Below are 22,475 nucleotides of genomic sequence, written 5' to 3'. Positions count from 1 at the left end.
GGCGGCCGCCCAATGGGCGCGACGGAGCGCGAGGGGAAGGCGCTCGCGCGCGGGCACCACCCCCCTTTGCGGAGCGCGCGGCGCGGCGCGGACCGGCCCTGCTGCTGCTCTGAGCGACCATGGCGCTGCCCGGCAGTTGACGTTTGGCTTCTCCCCTCTCCACCTTCTCCTCTTTCTCCGGCCCCTTCCTTCCCTCTGCCCGGGTCCCGGCTCAGGCACCTAGACGGCCGGTACCGGAGACACCGGGTCCCCCCCGCCCCTCAGAAACAGGCAGTAGGAGTCGGGCCGGGCGGCCGCCGGACGCACCATGAACATCATCATCGGCATCGGCGGGTGAGAGCCGGGACCGGGCGGGGACAGCGGCTCGGGCTGCGGGACGGGCACGGCTCTCTCGTCCCGGCCCCTCCCGGTGCCGCAGTGGGGGTGGGGGGAGTGGACGCGGCCCCACGTGGCGCTTCCCGACGGCCGCGCTCTCGCCGCAGGGTCACCAACGGCGGCAAGACCACGCTGACCCGCCGGCTGATGCGAGCCCTGCCCAACTGCAGCGTGGTGCACCAGGATGACTTCTTCAAGGTGAGCGGGCCCGCCGGCCCCTGCAGGCCGCGGGAGGGCGCGGGGTGACCCCCGCGGGCTTCCGCCCGCGCTGCTGGCGCGCTGCCCGCCCTGCGCCGCCCTGCCCGCGGCTGCTGCGCTGCCTGGCGGGGCCGTGCGGCGGCCGGATAAGGCTGCGCTATAGCGGGTCCCCACGACTTCCCTGGAGCGCCGTGCCCGTGTCCGTGGGAAGATAGAGGAGCGGGCGGCTTTATCGTACTGCTCGTTTTATCTGCATGCAAAGGGACCTGGTGGAGGGTTAAGATTCCCCTTTGTAGCTTCAGGGTTTGGATCTTGAATCTTGCTTTGAAACGGGTATTGAACTTCTCAGTAGTTGTCCTGACCAAGCAGGTTTTTTTTTTTTTTCTTGTTACTGTTTCAGCCCCAAGATGAAATAGAAGTTGAAGATGGGTTTAAACAGTACGATGGTAAGCCTTTGTTAGTGTTTTCAAAGCATAACTCAACATCTTAGAGAATATTGATTCTTTATGCGCACTGTTTTGTACTGACTGTATCAATAGATTATATTTAATTACTGCTTAATAATAGTTGTCTGTTTTGTCTTAGTGATTAGTGCATTAGATATGGAAGCTATGATGAGTACCATAAATGCTTGGATAAAAAACCCAGTCAAGTTTGAACGTTCTCATGGGATCAACAACACACTGGATGCCCAGATCTTGGAAGATAAGGAAGGAGGAGATGAAACAATCCACATTCTTATTGTCGAAGGCTTCTTACTTTACACCTACAGGTAATCAATTGTGCCTTCATACATTGGGATTTTTACATTATTATATGTAATGGGTAAACCTCCAAGGGAATAAAAAGACTTGTTCTAAACCAAGAGTTAGTAGCTGGCATTGACTACTGCCAAGTTTTGGTGTCACAAGTCTAAAGGTGGCTCTAAGTACAGGAAATGGATATAGTTTTACTTTTCTGGGTTTTGCTACTAATTAGTCGAGGTGTAACCAAGGAGGTGTCTTTTTCAGGCCACTGATTGATGTGTTCCACCATCGGTACTTTCTTTCCATTCCATATGAAGAGTGTAAAAGGAGAAGAAGGTAAGTTTGCCTGAGTTCTTTGCTAGACCAATAGCACCTAACTCATTCAAGTAGTTTTTTCAAAGACTTTAAAAGACTTTAGCATTAGCCATTCAAGACTTTGTTTCTCTGAAGCTTTTAGATGAAAAGGTATAAAGGCAAATGTAGCTGCTGAGTTAGAATACTGTAGCTTCCTTCACCACACCGTTGTGTATGTAACGCTCAGTTTCTGCACACACTTTTCACTAGGCTTTCTCCCGTGCTGGTTTTCCAGTTACACAGTTCCCAGGTCTCAAACTATCCGAGGTTTTACATTTGGCTGTGTTGTTGCACACATACACTGCTCTTACTGCAAATAAAAACTTGGATTACGTTTCAAGAGGAATAAGCAGACAGCTAATTTACCCAAAGTTCTGCTAAAGCTTTTAAGAGTTTATTCACCAATATTTAGATCAGTCTATCTTGGGAACTCTTTTTGCATTTTGATCATTTTCGACCTGCACATCAAATTTCAGTTTATGTGCATAAGTTGATGCTTGCAGCTCTTGCTAACTACTAACTTCTGATCAACTCAGAAACCAAACTGGAGTCAACGGGCTTAGGCTAATGTGTAGAGAAGCCCAGTGAAGGATCTGTCATTTCCCTGAATTGTTAATTAGAGTACTTGTGAGTAACAATGCTTTCATTTCCAGTTCAAGGAATTACACTGTACCGGATCCACCTGGATTGTTTGATGGCCACGTTTGGCCTATGTACATAAAGCACAGGAAGATAATGGAAGAACTTGGAGTTGATGTGGGTAAGTCTTTAGATTGCTTTTCAAACCTGTGCAATACATACTGGTTAGATGCATGAGAGGTGAAGCAGGTGGAGGGAGTATATTTCTCTGATACCAGCAAGGTGCATGCTTTTCAAATGAGGAGCTGGCAATCTTACAGAGACATTGTTATAGTTCTCTTATTTTACTTTTTTAAAGTGCATTTGAATGGGACAAAATCAAAGGAGGAGCTGTTTAATGATGTGTATGGACAGATCCAGAACAAGATTGAAGAACTGCTTAACACCCAGGTATATGTCCAGGTTATGTTGCAATTCAAAGGCAAACCTTTTAAAACCTGTGTTGGCAAAGTATGAAGCTGTAACTCAAAATATGTTCACATCTATTTTTCTGTTTAGAAATAAGCTGCTGCTGATTCTTGTGAGTGAAGATAATTCCTGTTTGCTCCATGCTGTCTACCTGACTGCCTCTAAAGTTCCAGCTTCTGTGAAGACTCAACTCCCAAATTCAACTTTGTTCAACCTTTCCCTTGAAAACCGAGTTCTATATGGGCATAATTAAAGCACTTCCCCCTTGTCTGTGATCCTAAATTGTGCTTCAGTCTAGTATGCATTCTCAGGTGACTCTTTTCATGATGTCCTTAATGTCATAGGTTCAACCATTACAGTGGAACTGATGCGAAGTGGCTCAACTATCCTAGGAGAGTGTGTATCTATATACACACACTGCTTTGACTTTGCTATCAAAACTCTGCATGTATTCCTCTAAGAATTGGGCAGCAGGTATGCTTAGAGATTAGATGTTCTTCAAAAATGAGAGACCTGGAGACTTTCAGGCCATTTTACTAGCATTGAATAACTTAAATCCAGCGCATGCATTGATTTTTGGATGCAGACAAATCAGTTTGGGTTCAGGAAGAAAATTTTACATACACAATAGCTTTGAAAGTATTTATTGTTCTAGCAATTCCTGTAGTAATCTGTATGGTAAGGCAAGGTCAGATTCCTTTGCAAATACAGAAGTAGTTTAAGGCCTCAGTTTACATAAAAGAGCACAGAAAGAGCACTAAAAAGGCTTTAATCCATAGTAGGAGGAAAAGTGAATTAATGACAAAAACTTGATTTAAAAAAAAATTTAAATGTTTGCCAGGTATTCCAAGAGGGAAGATATGTACTGATCCAGTGAAACCAGTCCACTTCTTTGGTAGGTTTTAACCAATGCTGAGAACCAGCATTTACTTCAAGCTCAGATGCATTAGCTTCCTGACAGGAGCTGGTCCTCCCCAGTATCCCCTGGAAACACAGAAAGTTCAAAGTAGGGCTTGGGGAAAAGTTTTTTTTTCTTATAAGATACTGTACTGTGAAGAGATGAGCATTAGTGTTACTCTGATCACTACTGAGGATGTACTTTGCTTCTATTATAGCAAGGAACTAAACCAGAACAGGTGTCTACACCTGACTGTTTTTCTTCAATACTTACTTAAGTAGTGCATTCCAATAGAGCAGAGGCATCATATCAGCTTTCATGTGGTACATGGTTCTTCTCTCCTTACTCTGGTCAATGGGAAAGGTCTCCAAAGGCTGAGCATTGTAGTCAAACTCTGCCAGAATCACCTTGTTATAGCCTGTCACTAGTGGGCAGGATGTGTATCCATCATACTGCAATGAAATATACCCAGTTCTCATTATTCTGACCAAAGCCTAAAGGCTGAGGTTTTACAAGCCATGCTTAACATGCACATTTCAAAATAACTTTCTAGGAGGTTTCTGCATTTCCAGTGTAAACATCAGTGAAACTGGAAGGCTGCTAAGCTAGTTCTGGTTTATTAACCATAATACTCAGCCACTCTTTAAAATGTAGACCTGCTTAACATTGTTTAAATTAGACCTAACCTAGAACAATAGGGCATAATGTCATTAATGGCTGGTCATTGTAACCAGTGAAACTGGTGACCAACAGACCTGGATGAAAGCTGGTGTTGTGTTTCAACAAGCCAACAGGAACTTTAGTGAGAATTTCCAGAGAATTGCAGGATATTCAGGTTAGTGCCCCCAAGGAAGCCATGTGTAAAATTAAAGGCTCAAGGACAAATTTGAACATAATTTAGGCTTAACAGCTGTAGTACAAAAGCTTCAGTTTAACTCCTTAAAAGATAATGTCCTAAACAGGAGAAGCAAGTTTGCAAGAGTTTTTCTGGAGGAGGTATTACCTTAACAGTGTAAGTAAATCATTAGCACTGATAAAAACCCTGACTAATCAGCCTCTAACATTCTCTCAACTCAGAAGTCAGGGCATCAAGGTACTCTGACATGGAACAAGTAACCATTAGCACCACAACTGCAGAGGCAAAGCCTTTCCTGGCTTCTGGTTTGCACACTCAGCTGCTTGCAAGACTTACTGCATAAGAACAGAGAAAACATTCAAGAAAATTTCTCTCTAAGAACTAAGTACCTTTGTAACTGGAAACTTCTTGTTCATTATCAGAGAAACGGTTTTATCAAGGACTCCAGACTGTGCAGCTAAATAAGAAAGAAATAGAAATGTACTAAGACTGTGTCAGCCAACAATTATTGTCATTACTCAAGCAAACAGTAGTAGCCAGGCATTTTGTTGGTCAATGCAGCTGCAATTGAACTTACATGTAAGTTTACTGACCCAGATTAAAAGAAAAAGGACTAATGCTTTGGCCTCGCTGTTTCGAACATGCTAAAGCTTAATGAAGCTTGAGCTGATATTTTTAGCCTATGCCAATTCTCCTATGATAAATTATACTTGCTCAGTCTTATCAAACACTGACATTCTGGCACACTGAAGCTGTGTTTCGTTTTGAGTGCTGTAACTGTAGACCCATTTACTGAAGTTAAGTACCCCACCCTTTCATTACATCAATAACATACTGTATAGCCTGGGTTTTTTTCTACTCTTATTTGCCTTTTATCAGATGTGAGACCATACACTTAAAAGTGTTTTAATTGTGGAAGCTGTGGCTACAAGGCCAGAACATATGATTTTTTGATAGTGACTTATAAAGCAGAAAGGTTCATTACTGAAGGATGATATAATACAAGAACACTTCATTCATTATATGACATTCTATGAACACAAAAAAGAGAATTAGTTAATCTGTGAGGCATCTGGAACAACAGAATTTTTGGGTTAGTGGCATCAACATGGTCTGTAGCTAGCTAGTTGGCCCAGGAGACTGGTCTTTTGGAAAGCTCAAAATTGAAGTCATGACCTCAGGAGTAGCAAACTAAACAGAAAGCTTACTGTGACTCCACTTTTGTCATTTACACACACAAACACAGATATGCAACTTTACCTACAGCTGCAGCAGTTTTAGATGTTGGAAGGTTGGTGCAGTCTCCAATACCAAAGACATTAGGATATGTTTTATGTTGCAGAGTCTCCTTATCTACATCCACCCAGCCATTTGCATCTGAGACAGGACTGTTAATGAGTACAGCAGGTGGCCCCATTGGGGGTGTGACATGAAGCATTTCATACTGAACAGAAAGAAAAAGCACTCAATGGTTAGTTCATCAGAACAAACTATCTGTTGGTATAAGGCAATAAGCACAGTGTGGAGAGAGGATTTCTTGGGTTTGAGTCTGTTTTGGTTTTTTAAACAAAAGTATATAGAATGAAAATCTGCTCTCACATTTAAAGTGCATCCTTTAATTAACATGAACCTTATCAAACAATTCCATTTGGAAGCAATTTGTCTTCCTCTATACACACCTAAGACATTCCCATGCCATACAGGACTCCAGGCATTATTTATGAGACATTTTTTCTGCTAAAATTAGAGATAGTACTCTCAGGGGAACAGCAATGCACAACGAAGCAGACTGTGTTATAACAATGTAAAAGTTACTCTGCAGTACACAAGGAAAATAAATAGAACCAAATGAGGGGTCTGAAAGCTCCTGACCTGGTAAACTTCAGTCACTCCAGGTTTGTCCAAGTTTTCAAACACAGCTTCTTGCTTGTCTGCTCGAACTTCTATGAGGTTGCACTTGTAGTTAACAGCAAGGTTCCTGTCCTTTATTATTTCAAGCAATGCATCAGCATATTTCTTAACAGCAAAAATCGCACCAAGTGAGGTGTTGAACATGATGTTTGCTTTGGAACGTTTTCCTGTCTGCAGGAGGAGATCCAATTAGCCTTTTCTATTAAGAAACTGTGACAAGAAGAGACAAAAGAACTGTGCTGCACTACTAAGGAGCTAATAGAACTATTCATGCAGTTCAATTATTAATGAATGTTTAATTAATATTTCACAGCATGTTAGAAGGTAGACCCTTTCAGCATGAGGTACTGAAGACACCTTACACAACTCGTGAGAAGAGGTGGCTGCAAAGCACTGAGGAGCTGCTGTATGCAGGTTAATTCTTGAAGCAGTTTAGTGTTAAAAAGCTTTTGGAAATCTTCACTTCTGTGCATAATTCAGGTACTCACCCAGCAGGTAGCTCATGAAACTTAAAACACATATGAAGCCTGATGCTTCCACCTGTAGTTGTCTTTTGCTTCCACTAAGCTTGCTTTAACAGCCTAGCTAAGGCTCCTCCTGATGCTGAGACAATGCACCCCAAGGAACAAGCATAGCCACTTTTCAGACTAGTAGACAAATGGCAACAGGTATTAAGTACTTAAAATAACAAGAATTATGTAGTTCCAGCCAGCATGATTTTGGTGCACCATGTATAGTAATAAATTAGGCTGAGAACAGTTGTATCTACAGCTCACCAGAAGCAGGGCAAGCCATTATTTCAGTATGAAATTCTGAACTGAATTTCTGAATTGTACAATATATGCTAAATATTTACATACAATCCACTTACCTGCATTCCTTGTACATTAAAAATGAAAAAGCAACTCAGTCACTTTAATAATCCTGAGTCACAGCACTCTTCTGTATTTCATATTTGTTTTAAAGATAATATGAAACCCTGATAACAAGTCTTTCTTCCAGCTGTGAGAAAAAGCACTGTCAGAGAGGGTAAAAAAGACTTACTTTTCTCAAGTATGCATCTGATAAATACATAATCTTCTGAGGAGCCCCTGCACACTTCACTGGAGTATTTGGAAAAGTGAAGATAGCATTTCCTTCCTTAAAATCTTGTAAAGCTCTCCATGTTTTCTCTACTGTCTGGGCTGAATAATTGGAACCTATTTTAGGGTGATTAAAACCTTCAGGCAAGCCTTTGATCTAGGAAAAGAGAAATTAATGTTTCAAGTACAGATGGCAAAAGTTTTGTCATCATTAACAAGTATTAAATATAGACTGAGAAATAACTACATAAGAAGTTTCTATCAATAAGACAGTCCATACTTACTTGCTACTTGGTATTTTTAAAAATAGTCCTAACAATAAAACAGGTATTTCCTTTAGAATTTAGTATGTGATTTTGTAGATGTACATTTAGTGAAATTACTTAGGTGTGCAACATCTGAGCATAAGTCTTCACTGCAGAGTAAGAATATATAAACATGATCACAAGTAAAAATCATATAAAAAAAAAGAATTATGAATATTTATAAGGTGGATGAAACCTTTCTGTAGTCAGTTGCGGATACCTGTATTTGCCTAGGATCATTCTGTTTTAACTAATCTGCATCCAGTAATTATTTCCCTATTACTCCTACTATGTCCTGAGCATCTGCTTGTGAGAAAGGAAGTGGTACCGATTTCAAAATAATGGATTGCAGAAATTCTGTGAGAATATGGAGTCATGTTACATGCACTGCCATGTGTTTGGGATGTTCCAGTCTGCACCAGAATACACTGCTGGTAAAGAGAAACCATCCCCTTTTTTCAAGTGTCCACTTTTGTTTCAAAGTTACTATGAGTTTTCATTACAGAGTGTGATTAACTGAGTTACATGGCTTCTACTAGTGAACACTGAATTTACTTTTATCAGCTTGTTCTGAAGCAATAGATATGAAGACTGAGAGGAGGGTCACTAAACATGCTGCAACTCCTCATTCCACTGACCTAATCACCATGGCTTATTTGTGATTGTAGCTAACTGAGACCAGCTCTTGCTTGACATATATCTTGAAAGCTTTTCAAACAGATACTTAAATATATTGTCAGGTACTACATCATATTCAGGTCAGGGTAAAACCACAAGAGTCAAATTGTTCAGACATCTTGCTTTTGTGTTTTCCTCCTCCTACATATCACTGTGGTCATTCTTGCACCAACATTTTCCTCAGAGTGCTGTTGTGTGAAGTGTACAGGAAACGTTTCACAGGGGAAGGGCCCCAGGGCCTGTTTAAACACAAGCATGATAACTCAGCTGGCTCCTTCTGAAGTGCATCTTTTAAGAAAGGTGAGGATAACTCAAATTAATTCTGCAGGTCAGATTTTACTGACTGCTCTGTGTTCCTCGTTCCATTTACTAACATTAGAGATGCCTCAGACTCCAGTCAGCACACCTTACTATCTCATTACTACAGCTGCCTTAAAGTTCTGGATTTAACTTGCTGCCCCATCTACTGATACTGCCACAGACATGCAACAAAGTTGTGACAAAAGGCTTTCCCAAGGCTAATTTGGGTTATTACACAGAGATCTGTGGAAGAAGTAAAGTCATTAGTCTGTTTTCTAGCTCTTAGCCATTTACTTTTATGAATGTACGTGATGCTATTAAAATTAGTAAATATATTATTAATGTAAAACAAATACCTTTTCATAATGCAGACTAATTCCAAGAGCAATTATCAGATACTTGTAAAATACCTGTTGTGTAAGGAACAAAAAGTATTTTAGACAAAGAAACCAAAGCATTACCTCAAAGTAAATTTCAGTTACCTGCCAGCAACAGTCGCAAGGAAGGAGATACAGGGAGCATCAGAGCATAAATTCAGCTATAGGAATTCTAGTTGAAATGCTAACTGCATTATGAGTTACACACACAGCCTCTGTTATACACAGACCCAGAGAACTGGAGCAAAATATTCTCTTTTCTGTTCAGTTTACTATAAACAGGGCAAAGGCTTAAGATAACAGTATTTAAAGTTGATGTTATTCTAACCTAGTTATCTACCACAATTTTTATTACAAAAAGATTTTAAGATCAACTACATAAGACTACTTGGAATTTCCCAGCCTCCTAGATGCTGGAGGCCTTGCTCAATAGGCAGTTCTAAGGGAATCTGCAGGAAGAGGACAGAACTCATGACTTAAAATAATTTTTTTTTTTTTTTTTTTTTTTACATTATTACCCTGGTATCATTCTCCAGCCAGACAGAGTTGTTGTCTGGATCCAATGCTACGACTTGAGATTTGATCCACGCAACACCTGAAGGTATTACACTTCCCATTGGACGTGCAGAAGCTGCCAGATGCTTTGCACCAGCACCAACCAGGGTCCACAGGGGCTGATAGTAATGAGTCTGAAATAAAAGTTCAAGTGGACATTTCAAAACTGTTTAAAGGCACTTAAAGGCACATCACTCCAAATAGGAGCAATGTACTCTAAACATTGTATTATTCTTAACAAAAAAAGCTGTATAAACAACCAAGATTTTTCCATGACAAAGCTGCAGGAATGCACAAATCTCACAGACAAAAGTGTCATACAAAACCTTTTGAAAGATGGTTAGTTGGCTTACTTTCCACAGTTAAAAATGTGTGGGGCTGGAGAGGGATGAGAATCAGACCCATCTGGTCACATGTAAAATGCTTATCCTTTACAGTGCTTTACAGCAGAGGGACACTCACCTTACTTGGCTCAACAACAGCCACATTTTCTGCCCCCACTCTCCTCTTCATCCGAGCACTCATGGCGATTCCACCAGCGCCTCCACCCAACACAAGTACTTCATAATAATCCCTGGCAGCACACCTGGCTGCTGTGTGTAAGCTGAAGGAGCTCATCTTCTGCATTCCTGGTTTCAGCAACCACACACCAGAACGGAGACAGAAGCAGGAAAACACTGCTCCAACTGCTGACATCTTTCATTAAGTGGGAAGCTAGGAGATAAGAAAGGCACCAGTAACAATTACAGAAGGCAGAATTTATATTTATTTAAATGCCTGGGTTAGTTTTCAAGGCAAAAATTATAATATTAAATTCCTTGAGTCATCAGGCAAGAATTACACTTTTCATTTACTTACTCATTTATGTTACTGACAGAACAGAATTTCAAAATTACACCGGAAACCTGAAATATTTTCAAGAAAATCTCCCACTGTCAGCTTCAAAAATGCTCCACTACACTAGATGTAGTTAAGCAACTCATTCTGCACCTTTATGTGCTATCTTGACATCCCTCATGTCTGTGTACCATGAATTCTTTATAATATATGGCCCATTATTAACCCTTACAGTTAAAATGTAGGACAGGGAGGTAAAAATCTCAGAAGCATCCACTGTAAAACAAATGTTAATAATTCTGTTTTGCAGATGCAAAACATGATGCAAACATTTATCATCTGTGCAGGCAGCTATTTAAAAATGTGCACTTCCATTTACAGATCTCTTTTCCCTTTCACTCTAAGGCTATTTGTTTGCATGTTTTTAGAATAAGTCTGTTTAATACTGAAGAAAATGCACTTTAGAGAAATCATAGTTAAGACTGAGCAGGAGAGCTCAGTACCTCAGTATCTCGACTAGAGCCTAGAACAAACACGTAAGTGAAGCAGGGCAGTTCTTGCAGAGCTCTTGCGCAGGACAACTGCAGTTTCTTCCTCTCCAGGACACCTACCGTATGCTAAGCTCCTCAGACAGCCTACTTTATCGGAAGAGTTTATTGAAGGAAGTTGGAACAAATAAAACTTAGACAAGTCCTACTGGCAAAAGTACAGATCATTGCAACTGTTCCCGTAACAGCTATCTCAGATGAGCAGTTGAAGCACTCCACCCATGCACGTGTGCTCATGCGGCCAGCTCCCCGGACGGCTCCAGAGCCTGCGAGCCCCTCAGCTGCCGTCACAGCGGCCGCCGCTGCACCGCCGCTCCGCGCCCCCGAGTCCGAGGCACCCGGCCCGGCGGGGGGAGCAGGGCCCGGACCCCGGGCCGGGGCACGACCCGGTCCGCGCTCGGCGAGGCCGCTGCGGCCCGCAGGCTCCCCGCAGGCTCTCCGCAGGCTGCCCCGCCGGCACGGCCCCCGCCGCCCCCCTGCTTGGCCCGAGCCGACACCCGCGCTCCCTCACGGCAGCCCGGAGCCCCCGGGCCCCCTCCCCGCTCCGCACTCACCGCTCCTTGCGTCGAGCAGGGCGGGCAAGGACCGTGCCGCTGGCCCGTGTGCGATCGGCGCCGGTGCCGGGAGCGGCGGGGCGGAGCTCGGGGTTCCGGGTGCTGCCCGACCGCGGGCAAAGGCCGCGGTCCGGCCGGGAAGGGACGGGCCGGGCCGGGCCGGGTGGCGCAGCTGGCGGTGGTCGCGGAGCCCCCGCGAGGGGCTGAGCCGAATGGTCCGTCCGGGCAGGTACCGATGGCACTCACAGCCCCAGTCCCGTGCTTCCCAAAGTTTTGAAACTCCAGTCCTAAACCTGGCCCCCTGCCAATCCCTGGTCGAAAGCCAGCCGTGCATTCGGCATTGGCCTCCAACCCAGGCAGCAGCCCAGTCCCACCTGGACACACACGGCACGTGTCACTCACATCGCCGTTACCGACAGCAGAAATCACAACCACTGCAGTACCTGCCATGGAGGGAGCACTGATACCTCAATATTTGAACTTTCTCCGGTTACCTGTGAGCACCAGCCCTAAACTATAATCTAGGAGCCCTTTTCCATTGACAGAAAAACAGCAAAATTATTAAGCTTAATAAAGTAAGCTTAATAACTTTACCAAAACACTTACTAGATCAATAATAATAAATGAGCTCTGATGGAGTGCATTCCCCAGTAATAGGCAAAGGCTCTCTTTTCAAAGCTGCTGAACACCCACAGTTCCTGGGTTTTACTGGACAGAAAATGTACTGAAAGAAGACACAAATCTGTATTTTTTAAAGTGTGTCATGGAGATCAGACTTTTTTGTTAATACAGAGACTTCTCTAAAGAGAAAAAAGCCCCAGGGTTTATAGTTATATTCTTTAAAACACCCAAACTGCCCATTTTTATAATTTTTATGAGTTTTTCAACTTCCTGTTTCCAGCTGCCGTTGTATAATCAGAGTGCAGCCTTTTTTCCACATTTTTTGTTCTAAGAGGTTGATCCTCATCTCTGTTCATGAAAAAGTGTTGGGCTGTTTTTTTAAACATGTATTTTTAGGACTGCCTTTAAGCATTGAAGTATTTTCTTTAAGCTCCCATGCATATTTCCCCACAGACTGGTTACAGTGATAGCCTGCAGTTTTAATTTAAAAAATTACTCATGTATTCCGTAATTCAGAAACTCACAAACCAAACATGAAGAAACTCCTCACCTGCAGCACAGAGGCCTACAGAAGCCAAAGGGAGCACTGCCTTAACTTTTCCAAAGTCCAGGCAGGGTGAGAGGGTGGGAGCTGCTGTGTGAGGGCTGGCACACACTGCCTAACCCTAACCCTGTACTACCACATTTATCTACTCCATAAATTATAACTTTTTATAAAATCAAGCACAACTAAGTGTACACAGCAACAGAACTGCTCACTCAAGCTCTGCTTGATGATGCAAGCACATATTTTTAGATGTCAGTATTGTTAATTTCATCCAATGCAGCATTTACTTTTTATACATTAAGACTTACAAGAGTATTTGGTAGAACACCCTATGGAGATAATGAATTTTAGTTTTCACTGAAGTAATTTAAGAACACATTAATAGAATCTATGTAAATGGAACAAACTTCATCCTATATATTTTTATTTATTTTCCCCCTTTATTACAGAAAGGTCATTTAACAAAATTAGGTCCTTATTCATAGAAAACCCAGATCATGCTTTTATGGGAAAAGTTAATCAATCTTATTTTTATGTACATGCATGTGATTCCTCAAGTAAGCACTGTCTGCTTTTGCTCCTTTGACTGGAAATTATCCCAAATGCTGAAATGTATCAAATTTCAAAAGTATCTATTTCTATTAATTTCTTAGAATTCTCTAGTTTTAATTAAAGTAACCATGATTTTTTTTTAAACAAAACAAAACAAAATCCCACAAAACCACAGTTCTTTGGAAAAAAACATACAGTTCTTGACACAGGGAGAGAATATGACTTGATACAGTAAACTGGATTCTATGAGGGCATACAAATCAAGAAATATCAAAGGAATTCAATCCTGATTTGGATAGTGAGGCATCCAGTTTCATGTTATAGTTTAATGAGAACGATTTTAATTCCCAGAATCTGATTGTGAAATTACATTACAAAATAAAATACTTAGACAACATTTAGTTATGTACATTCTGCTCCAAAAAATGGACTGTGGAAATTCTTTACATTTCTCTTAGAAATACATACAAACCACAGCAGAGGCCAACAATCCACTGGCAATTAACAGCCATGAGTCAACTTCAGGGAAAAATACCTGGGGAAAGTTTTAATCTAATATTGCTTCACTAAAAGTATTTCAGTGTCCCTTCAGACTGCTTTAAGTAGTTTGTTCTCCTTGTCCCAAAACATTATCCCAGTTTACCTTGCATGATGCCTGGGTACTTGTTAGAGTAAGTCTTTCACAGAAGAAGATAACAAATATTAAGAAGAGGAAATTAGGAGTTTAGAAAATGACAATACAGAAAGTCCAGGGGGGTGCACGCTGTGTGAGTCATCTAAAACAGAAGGAAAAGTAAAATTGACTGTGCCCCTGTGATACATTCCTATACATATTTTATAGAAAACTTTATATAGCTTACCCTTTATCTTACTTCAAAACACATAATTTACATTATTACTTAAAAAGAAACACAGATATACTTGAAAAGAAACACAGTTATAAAATAACAAGTTTGTTAACTGTAGGAACAAATAATTTAAAGCTCTTTCACTAGCCTAGACAATTTGTACATTAATTTGAATGGGAGCTCACACCAAGTGCTACAAGATAGGAATTACATTCAGAGAAATGGATATCAACCTCCATTCCAAATTTTTCATCAATACATACTAATAATCATCAATCTGGGCGAGGACTCCATTATAAAAAAAATCTCTTAGATAGCCCTGAAGTGCAAATGATTCATTTGTTAAGGAAAAAACACTAAATGCAGTAGTCTTCCCACAAGTGGCTGAATTTCACATGAAGTGGAAAATTTTAGTTTGGTTATGTTTTATTTTGTCACATAAGACAAAGAAATTACAACTTCTAATCCCACAAAAATATGCTTAGACCATACAAGTCTTCCTAATAAACCATTACAGAAGCAACAGTTTCCTGGTTTGACTTAAATGTTTGTGGAAACACAAAGTCATTAATCTTTGCATTGTGCACACATAAATTTTGACAATCTTTAGTGTTCTGCTTTCCCCCTGCCAATCATTTCAGCTGGGAAACTTATTCAGAAGTTACTTTAAAGCTGTTCTTAAGTTACTTGATGACAAAAAAAAAAAAAAAGATTGCTGCAATGAACTTTTAAGAAATACACTGCTATTTTCTTCAGTTCTTTAGAGATGGATCAAACTAAGGCTGCACAAGAAATCAGTATTGCCGATCAAAGGCAGATCCCAACTGCAAGAAACAAAGCAGTTTCAGTGAAAATGCAGCCACTGAGGTCTGGTGATGAAAACTGAACTTTAAGCTTAAAGTTCTCTGCATTTTGTCTAAAAAACTTGTGTCAGTCATCACATCTCTCAGAATTCTAAACACCAAAAGAACAGAAGACAGCAAAAATGGATAGGTACATAAAACTACGATGCCTAGTTCTCCTATATACATATATATAAAAATTAACTCACATTATAATATCAAACTGCATAGCATTACAAAGGAAGGCAACTTGAATGGCTGAAATTAAAAAATGTGAATGTTACCAACTCTATTATTACCATTCTGGAATTTATAATACCATACAGTAGACTGTTGCTAGCAACAGCTATAGCCCAATTTCAGCAAAGTCTGCCTTAATTCCAGTGAATGTAGAAATCATTAATTCAGACAAGTTGTTGCATGCTCTGTTTTCAGGTCCTCTTTGCAGGTTTTGCTGTTAACTGTTTCTCTCTTTCAAGTTCCTTCTCACGTTGCTGCTCTCGTTCCAATTCTTCCTTCTGCCTCTTTTGTTGTAGCTTAAGTGCTCTTTTCTAAACAGAAAAGACAAGAAAATAAGTCTAAGTTTAATAGATATATTTAAGCAACAAAATCCCCCCCATTCTGCCTCTAACACACCCTCCTTATGACTGAATGTAACATAAACTGTTCCTTTTTGCTTCATCCCTCCCACTTTCAGCTTACTGTTCAGAAATGGGAAGTTTGTGATCTACACTGGGAAAACACAAACTGGACCCTCTTCAGTCTCACTAAAAGTCATCCTTTGGGTACACCTGACAAGGCTCTTACCATGCAATTTACTGCCTCCAAGAAAAAATTCTCTTGTTGAACACACTGACTAATCTTGCCAGAATGTAACCAGGCTGTCTACATAGCATGAAACCCGTGAAACTCATGCCACTGTTCATGGTACATTAAACAGAAGGAGAAATTCTTACATTTGTGACAATCTAGTTTCCATTGAAATGAAACTGAAACAACAAAGAGAACTGCTTGGAATGGAGTGGGCTAAGCAACAGAATAAGGCATGATCCTTACACCACCTAAACATGAAGATTACACTGAAAGAGTCATTTAGATGTGTCAGATGCTTGAGCACCATTAGGAGCACGTGAAAGGTTAAAAACATACATGGCTTGGAGCTACTGAAAATATGATTTTAAGATAAAATTCTATTTTAGTCAGAATTTTCAGCATGCATCCAAAATAAAAGTTGGAAGTCAATAATACATAAGTAAATATCTGTATTGGAAAGTAAAAATATTTATCCCACTTACTTTTAACTTTGATGTCTTTTCATGCAGCATCATCATTTCATTTCTAATATTCACTAACTTGTTGTGATAGTGTTTGGCTTCTGAAAACTTAAAAACCATAACTGTTAAAGCATCGCCTGTCAAATTAGAACAGCTGTTTTATAAAGCTGCACATAAGTACAAATAAAATAGCAATCAAAAACAGTGATTACCAGAACAGTTTGATAATGGAACAAACATGTTCAAGTTTATGTATAAAATTTACATATCACATATATCAATATAGAAAACTACTACATCTCAACAGTTACACACAGTAATCTACTGAGTTAAGATTCATGAAACAGAACAAAAATATTCCAACTTTATGCACCACAGAGGAGTGTTTAATGCACCATTCCTGCTAGTGTGGGGAGGTGCACAGAGCCCATGCTGGAGTCTCAATCCTACTGAAAAAACGTGTACACTTGCTTTGGCTGCTGGCTTTGAACAGCCAGTCCCACCAATGCTGCCTGCCTGAGCCTGCACTCTCTTCCCACTGCCTTTCCTATTTAACAGAAACATGCTGGTTCCCACCCTCTCCAGCAGTTTGTCCCTAATATCTGAACTGGTTTTATTTCTGTACATCATTAAGAAATCTAGAATTTAAAAGGCATTACTGATACTTACCAAAGCATTGATATCAACAATGGAGTTACACTCTTTGAATTTTGAAATTTCTTGTTCTAATGTTTCTAGCAGTACCACTTGGTTCTGTCTAAAACAAAAAAAGATGCATAAACCCAAAGTAAAGCACCACATATGCTTTTCAACCAGCCCTTTAAACAGACTTTTAATCAAAACAGTAACAATACACACTTCTCAATACCAGACTCCTCTTATGCATTGCTAGATGATTTCAATAAAAACGTGAGTAAATTACTTTAGAAAAATCCAAGCTGCTATTTGTTGCACAAATTCAGCTGGTATCATAAAGCACATGGATATCCAGGATAAATATTCCAAAACCCCTAAAGAGGCACTCTCCAGGTTGCAGTAGTTGACTGAAAGGAAGAACAATTAGCTCTTGACTTTCCACTTGGGTGCCTCTGCATCATGATGCAGGACTAAGTTATTTCTGCACGGAACTCGTGTGGATTCCTGGTGATTATTAAGGATCTCCATCCCACACAAATCAGCTCAAGTCGTTCCACACAAAGGCTGTCCTTGGCAGGAGCATAACCACATCATGCATAGTGAAACCCAAACTAAGGTACCCTGCAAAATCTGAGATGGATCTGTGTAAAGCTCTTTCCAGTATCTCTGTATCCATGGCAGATCTGATCTGCACTTGAAATCAACTACTCTTGGTTATTAGTGAGGTATAAGTGTACAAAGAACTCTTATCTGTTTAGCTCCTTGTGTTTTTCAAGTGTTTGGTTTAGAGACTGAACAATAAATAATATATCTCAGTACAAGCTGCCCTGAATACAAACTGCACGTTTCCAAGCAAAATAAATCCAACTTTTCCACTGCAGAAGTGAGTAAGCATTTAAGAAATCTAGGTCTTCTGTTCTGCCTGGCTTAGAGGATTTTACTCTTCTAGTGTTACACATTCTTCAGCCATAGTGCTCGCAGGCTGCACTGCAGCTTATCCACCCCATGGTACTCCCACAGATCACCAAATTATTCAGGCTGCTCGAGTCAGGATACAGAAATGCTGATAAACCATATTCCAGTTAAAGGGAGCCAGCAAATTATACAGAAAAGAGCAGCAAACCAAGTATGCACGTGTATGAAGTTGGTTCCAAAAATCTGCTTACGTAAGTTCCTGCAGTGCTGATTTGGATCGCTGAAGATCAGGCAGATAGTGGGAAATCAATCCTTCAGTCAGCTGCTCCACAGCTTTCTCATCTATTAAAGGCAGATCTTCTACAACTCCTTCATCTGGAGATGCATCACTGGGACCTACACCAAAGAACAGCAAGGCTGTTCAGATCAGTACACACTTCAAGCTTCACCTAGAGGAACTATATTTTCCTTTTCAAAAAATTAAATGCATTAAAACACATTAAAATTCTCTGCACTTTTTCAACTAAACTGGACTTTCATCTTCCTCTTCTTTATTCCTCCCTTATTCTCAGTCCTGTATCACAAGCTTCCTGGTAAACCTTTTTATGTGAACAGCAGCAGAATAGAAAGAGGGAAATATAACTGTTCCATATTTATCTTAAAAAAAAAAAACAAAAGTATTCCAGTCTACTAAAGAAAAAAATGGACATCAGTCTTCTGACTATGTATCAAGAGTATCTAAACATTAACAGCCCCCAACTTTTGCTTCCAAAGTCTGAGAACAAGCCAGGCTATGAAAGCCTGTCACTCAAAACACCAAGAGTCCATGCTGAACTCCAAGAACTGAACTTCACAGCCTTTAAGTTTCGTACGGGCACGCTAGGATTATTTTTATGTCTGCTCTTGGAAGATAAAACCCTTCACAGGCCCACGCACGGGGGAGAACGATGCGGGAGGCAGCCCCTGGCCTCCGAGGGAGCCCGCCCGTAACACCGGCTGTGGCGGAGCATCCCGGCGGGCGCCCCGCTCTGATCGGGCCCGGCGGCGGCTCCAGCCTCTCCTCAGCTCTCCCCGCACCCGCATCCCGCCCGGCCCGGGCTCCCCTCACGTACCCAGCGAGTGCCCGGGGTCGCCCGCGGCTGCCGCCTCCCTCCCCTCCGGCCGCTCCGCGCCGCTCATCGCTGCCGCTCCCGGCGCCCTCCGGCAGGGCAGAGCAGGGCAGGGCCGCCCGAGCCCGCGGCAGGCGGGTCCGGCTGCCCTCACCGAGCGGGCCGGCCCGGCGCCCCCCGGCCCGCGCCCCGCCGCCGCCGCACCATAGAGCCGCCGCCGCCGCGCTCCGGGCCTGGGCCGCGCGCCGGGCACGGAAGTGACGCGCGAGGGACGATGGTGACGTTGAGGGCCGCGCCTGGCAGCGGGGCCGCGCCTGGCAGCGGGGCCGCGCCTGGCTGCGGGGCCGCGCCTGGCAGCGGGGCCGCGCCTGGCAGCGGGGCCGCGCCTGGCCGCTGGGGCGGTGCCAGTGGCGGTGCCGGGCGCTCCTTGCCGCCGCTCCCCCCCCGCTCCCCGAGCGTGCCTGACTCGCCCGGAGCGGTCGGGAGCCGCCTGGACCCGGGAGCAGCCGCTGGGGCCGGGGCCTCGACGTGCGCGGGCTCCAGCCCCGCGGAGACCCCGCCGTGGTGCAGGGCCCTGAGCAAGCGGGGTGCGATGGCACCGGCCCAGCCTGCCCGGGGACAGCTGCCGCCGGGCGGGAGCAGCACAGCGCAGCCCAGGGAGCTCTGCTGCCGCGCAGAAAACAACTAAAGTCACCGCAGGTGCCCTTTCTTAGGGACATCCTTGCTGTTGTATTTTATAGCTTTGGATTCTCCAGAAACCGTGCAGACTTTACTTGTAGCTTTTGTGTATGTGTCTGTCTCTCCGTCTCCCCTAACAGTGTGCAAGAGCAGTAATAACTTCACCCAGAATCTTAGAATATTCTGAGTTTGAAGGGGCCCAGAGGGATCATTAAGTTCAGCTCTTTAGTGAGTGGCCCATATGGGGATCAAACTGCCACCCTGGTGTTATCAGCACCCTGCCCTAACCAACTTGCAAGTAGATATATTCTTTAATGAAAATCAGTTTTGTATGGTAGGACTTATGGGTTTTTTCCCTCTTTTACCTATAAAGGTCTTTTCAGGAAATGCAGGTGCAACTACAGAAAAACTAATGAAGGACCACTCAGAAAGTTTATTTTAATGCAGTATTTTAATGTATCTCCACACCTTAAAGATTAAATTCAATTCAGGCAGTCCCCCTAATGCTTTTCAGAAATAGATTGAGGCAAAAAAAGGGGCTTTTGACGTGATCTGTCAGCCTTAAAACTAACATTTCTAACAGCAAGATTGTTGCAAATCCTTTTGCATTTCTCTTCTTACGCATATTCTAATTAACTTTTGCTCACAATTATGTCACTATTCCATCATCAGATTAAAGACCCATTTTTCTGCTTTTTTAAAGGAGCAACAAGAGGAAGTTGTTAGTTATCTCAAACAGACTCAAATTCCTAATTCCGACTAGTTAGCAATTTTACTTAAAAGTTTCTTTTGGTAGGGGGGAAAACCCACAACTTTTGTTGAAAGTTTCACTGGGAAAGACTTTGCAGTTTCCAGATGGAATTTCTAGTAAGAACAAGTGAGATAATGACTCTGAAATAGTCTCACTTGAGATGTGGGAGTTTCAGATTTGTGCTCCTGCTTTGCCTGTTCCAGGCCTTCCCACGTCTTGCAGAAATAGACTAAGGATTGGAATAGAAAACTGCGATCTGGTTTTCTAGACAAATTAAAATTTAACTCTTTGTTAACCCAAATGTTCCAAAAAAGAGAATGGCAGAAAACTTTTCTTGTTCCTTTTCTTCTGCAAAATGTCCTCTGTTTCACAGGAACTATTTCCCAAGTGCCTATGTTTGTAATACTGTTAACACCACATAATTGTGTTTCATTTTATGTTGTAGCAACTGTGTTCAGAAACCTTTAATGGACACTGTCACACTGGCATTTTGGATTTTATTTGCTACTGATTTAAGCAGTTACATCTATTGTAACCATGCCCCACCCTAGAAATGTGAGTGAAAATGGAGTTAAGTTAGCTTGAATTGTATAAAAAATAGGATGTTTTAAACCATCAGCGTTGGAGTGCCACGTGACTTCAGGGATGACAACATGAAAAGGAAATACTTCACATTAATAGGAACCTCTTAGAGACTCTCTGTCCTCATTAAGTAAATGGGACTATAGAAAGAGCAGAGCCTTGGCTGTTACAATGAAGAAATTGAGTGTAGCTGGTACAAACAGATCTGAGCAGAGAACAGAGGCTCATCTTTCCAATGCATGAGCTGGTTCTTGACTTGATAACACATCTGGTCTCAGTTATTCAGTAAAAGGTGAGCTGGCAAACCTTGGTGCCCTGGTTTAGTGTGTTAGTCCCTCCGGCTAAATACCCTTCCTCAGTGCTGGAAGTTTCTGTTCCTGTAGGAGTGGCTCCAGCATAAAACCCAACATTTTAAGACAGTTTTAAATGCAGTTCTTTTGGTGCCTCTGGCTGCTCATGCCTGTGTGTCCTTCACTCTGTGCTGGTACAAGTGGTGAAACTCTTGAAACACAGAGTGAGTTAAATCACGCAGAGAGAACAAAAACATCAAAAATGGGTGAACTGGAACATAGCTGGGAGCACTTTGTGGACAGCAAGGCTGGCTTAACTGGTTCCCGTCCTTGGCTGCTCATTCTGACTCCCACACTGTTCACTGCCCCCTCGTTGTCATATGGATGTCTGTGCTAGTTGAGATCATGCAAGCAGTCTCAGTTACACATACAAATATATCCAAAACCCTCCCTATATGCATTGTTTAATTCTGACCCATTTCAGGGACTCAGTTCATGTCTGGCCCCTGAACAATTGTGCTGGTAACAATGCTGGGGGAACCATGAGGTGGGTAAAAGGGCAGGAGATGGCACCACCTTAGCCACTTGAAGAAAAATAACCTGAGATTTACACTCAGGACCAGTTCCAAGAGGGGGCTCACTCCCTGTCCTGCAGCACTGCCCTGATGCCTACCAAAATCTGCTATCAGCCTTTGACCAGAAAAGGAGTGCTCTTCTCCAAAATCCTGCACTTCCATACAACTCTATAGTCTTCCCTTGGTAACTTTCTTCAACCCAGTAACAAAGCAAGATATGAACCTTCTCTGTGACAGGCATGATTTCCCAGAAATGTTTATGGCTTAGCAAACTGACTGAAAACAGTAACAGAATTTGGCCATAGGTACAAACTGATGCAGAACACGTGCAGGCTGAACTCAGAAGAAAATTTCAAGTACTCAGACCATGAGGAGCAGAAATAGCCTCTCAGAAAAATTAATAAAGGCAAGAATCTAATTAGTCTTGTGTTAGAGCACAGCTATGAAAGGAATTATACAACAGCAGGGTCCTTGAGGTTTGTTTCTCGTTACATCCTTTAAGGAATGTTCAGAAAGCCGTATGAAACTTCCTACAACTCTACTTTAACAGAGTTACTGAAACAATGTAAAGAGCTGTGCCGTGACAGAAGAGAAAGAGAAAAGCAATACAATGCAAACTTCTGCCGTTCAAAAT

General features: G+C 42.2%; 3 protein-coding genes across 3 annotated transcripts; 1 reads left to right on the top strand and 2 right to left on the bottom strand.

Moving 5' to 3' along the window:
* Window positions 1–51: 51 nt before the first annotated feature.
* Window positions 52–3,002, top strand: LOC132333375 (nicotinamide riboside kinase 2-like). The gene is made up of 8 exons (XM_059858408.1): window positions 52–333; window positions 483–573; window positions 974–1,019; window positions 1,159–1,345; window positions 1,584–1,655; window positions 2,327–2,433; window positions 2,611–2,702; window positions 2,811–3,002. The coding sequence occupies exons 1-8, from the start codon at window positions 308–310 to the stop codon at window positions 2,814–2,816; spliced, it is 627 nt and encodes a 208-aa protein (XP_059714391.1). The 5' UTR covers window positions 52–307; the 3' UTR covers window positions 2,817–3,002.
* A 346-nt stretch (window positions 3,003–3,348) lies between these two features.
* Window positions 3,349–11,778, bottom strand: SQOR (sulfide quinone oxidoreductase). Its single transcript, XM_059858407.1, has 10 exons — window positions 11,622–11,778; window positions 10,145–10,396; window positions 9,646–9,816; window positions 9,107–9,160; window positions 7,430–7,624; window positions 6,347–6,556; window positions 5,735–5,918; window positions 4,864–4,931; window positions 3,892–4,070; window positions 3,349–3,704 (listed from the first exon to the last, which is right to left on the bottom strand). Exons 2-10 carry the CDS (start codon window positions 10,376–10,378, stop codon window positions 3,647–3,649), a joined length of 1,353 nt encoding a protein of 450 aa, XP_059714390.1. The 5' UTR covers window positions 10,379–10,396; window positions 11,622–11,778; the 3' UTR covers window positions 3,349–3,646.
* A 1,418-nt stretch (window positions 11,779–13,196) lies between these two features.
* BLOC1S6 (biogenesis of lysosomal organelles complex 1 subunit 6) lies at window positions 13,197–19,126 on the bottom strand. Its single transcript, XM_059858409.1, has 5 exons — window positions 18,969–19,126; window positions 18,108–18,252; window positions 16,975–17,062; window positions 16,327–16,413; window positions 13,197–15,582 (listed from the first exon to the last, which is right to left on the bottom strand). Exons 1-5 carry the CDS (start codon window positions 19,033–19,035, stop codon window positions 15,463–15,465), a joined length of 507 nt encoding a protein of 168 aa, XP_059714392.1. The 5' UTR covers window positions 19,036–19,126; the 3' UTR covers window positions 13,197–15,462.
* Window positions 19,127–22,475: the final 3,349 nt, after the last annotated feature.

This window comes from Haemorhous mexicanus, chromosome 13 (genome assembly GCF_027477595.1).
Source record: "Haemorhous mexicanus isolate bHaeMex1 chromosome 13, bHaeMex1.pri, whole genome shotgun sequence".
NCBI lineage: Eukaryota > Metazoa > Chordata > Aves > Passeriformes > Fringillidae > Haemorhous > Haemorhous mexicanus.
This window is presented reverse-complemented; position numbering and strand designations above follow the sequence as displayed.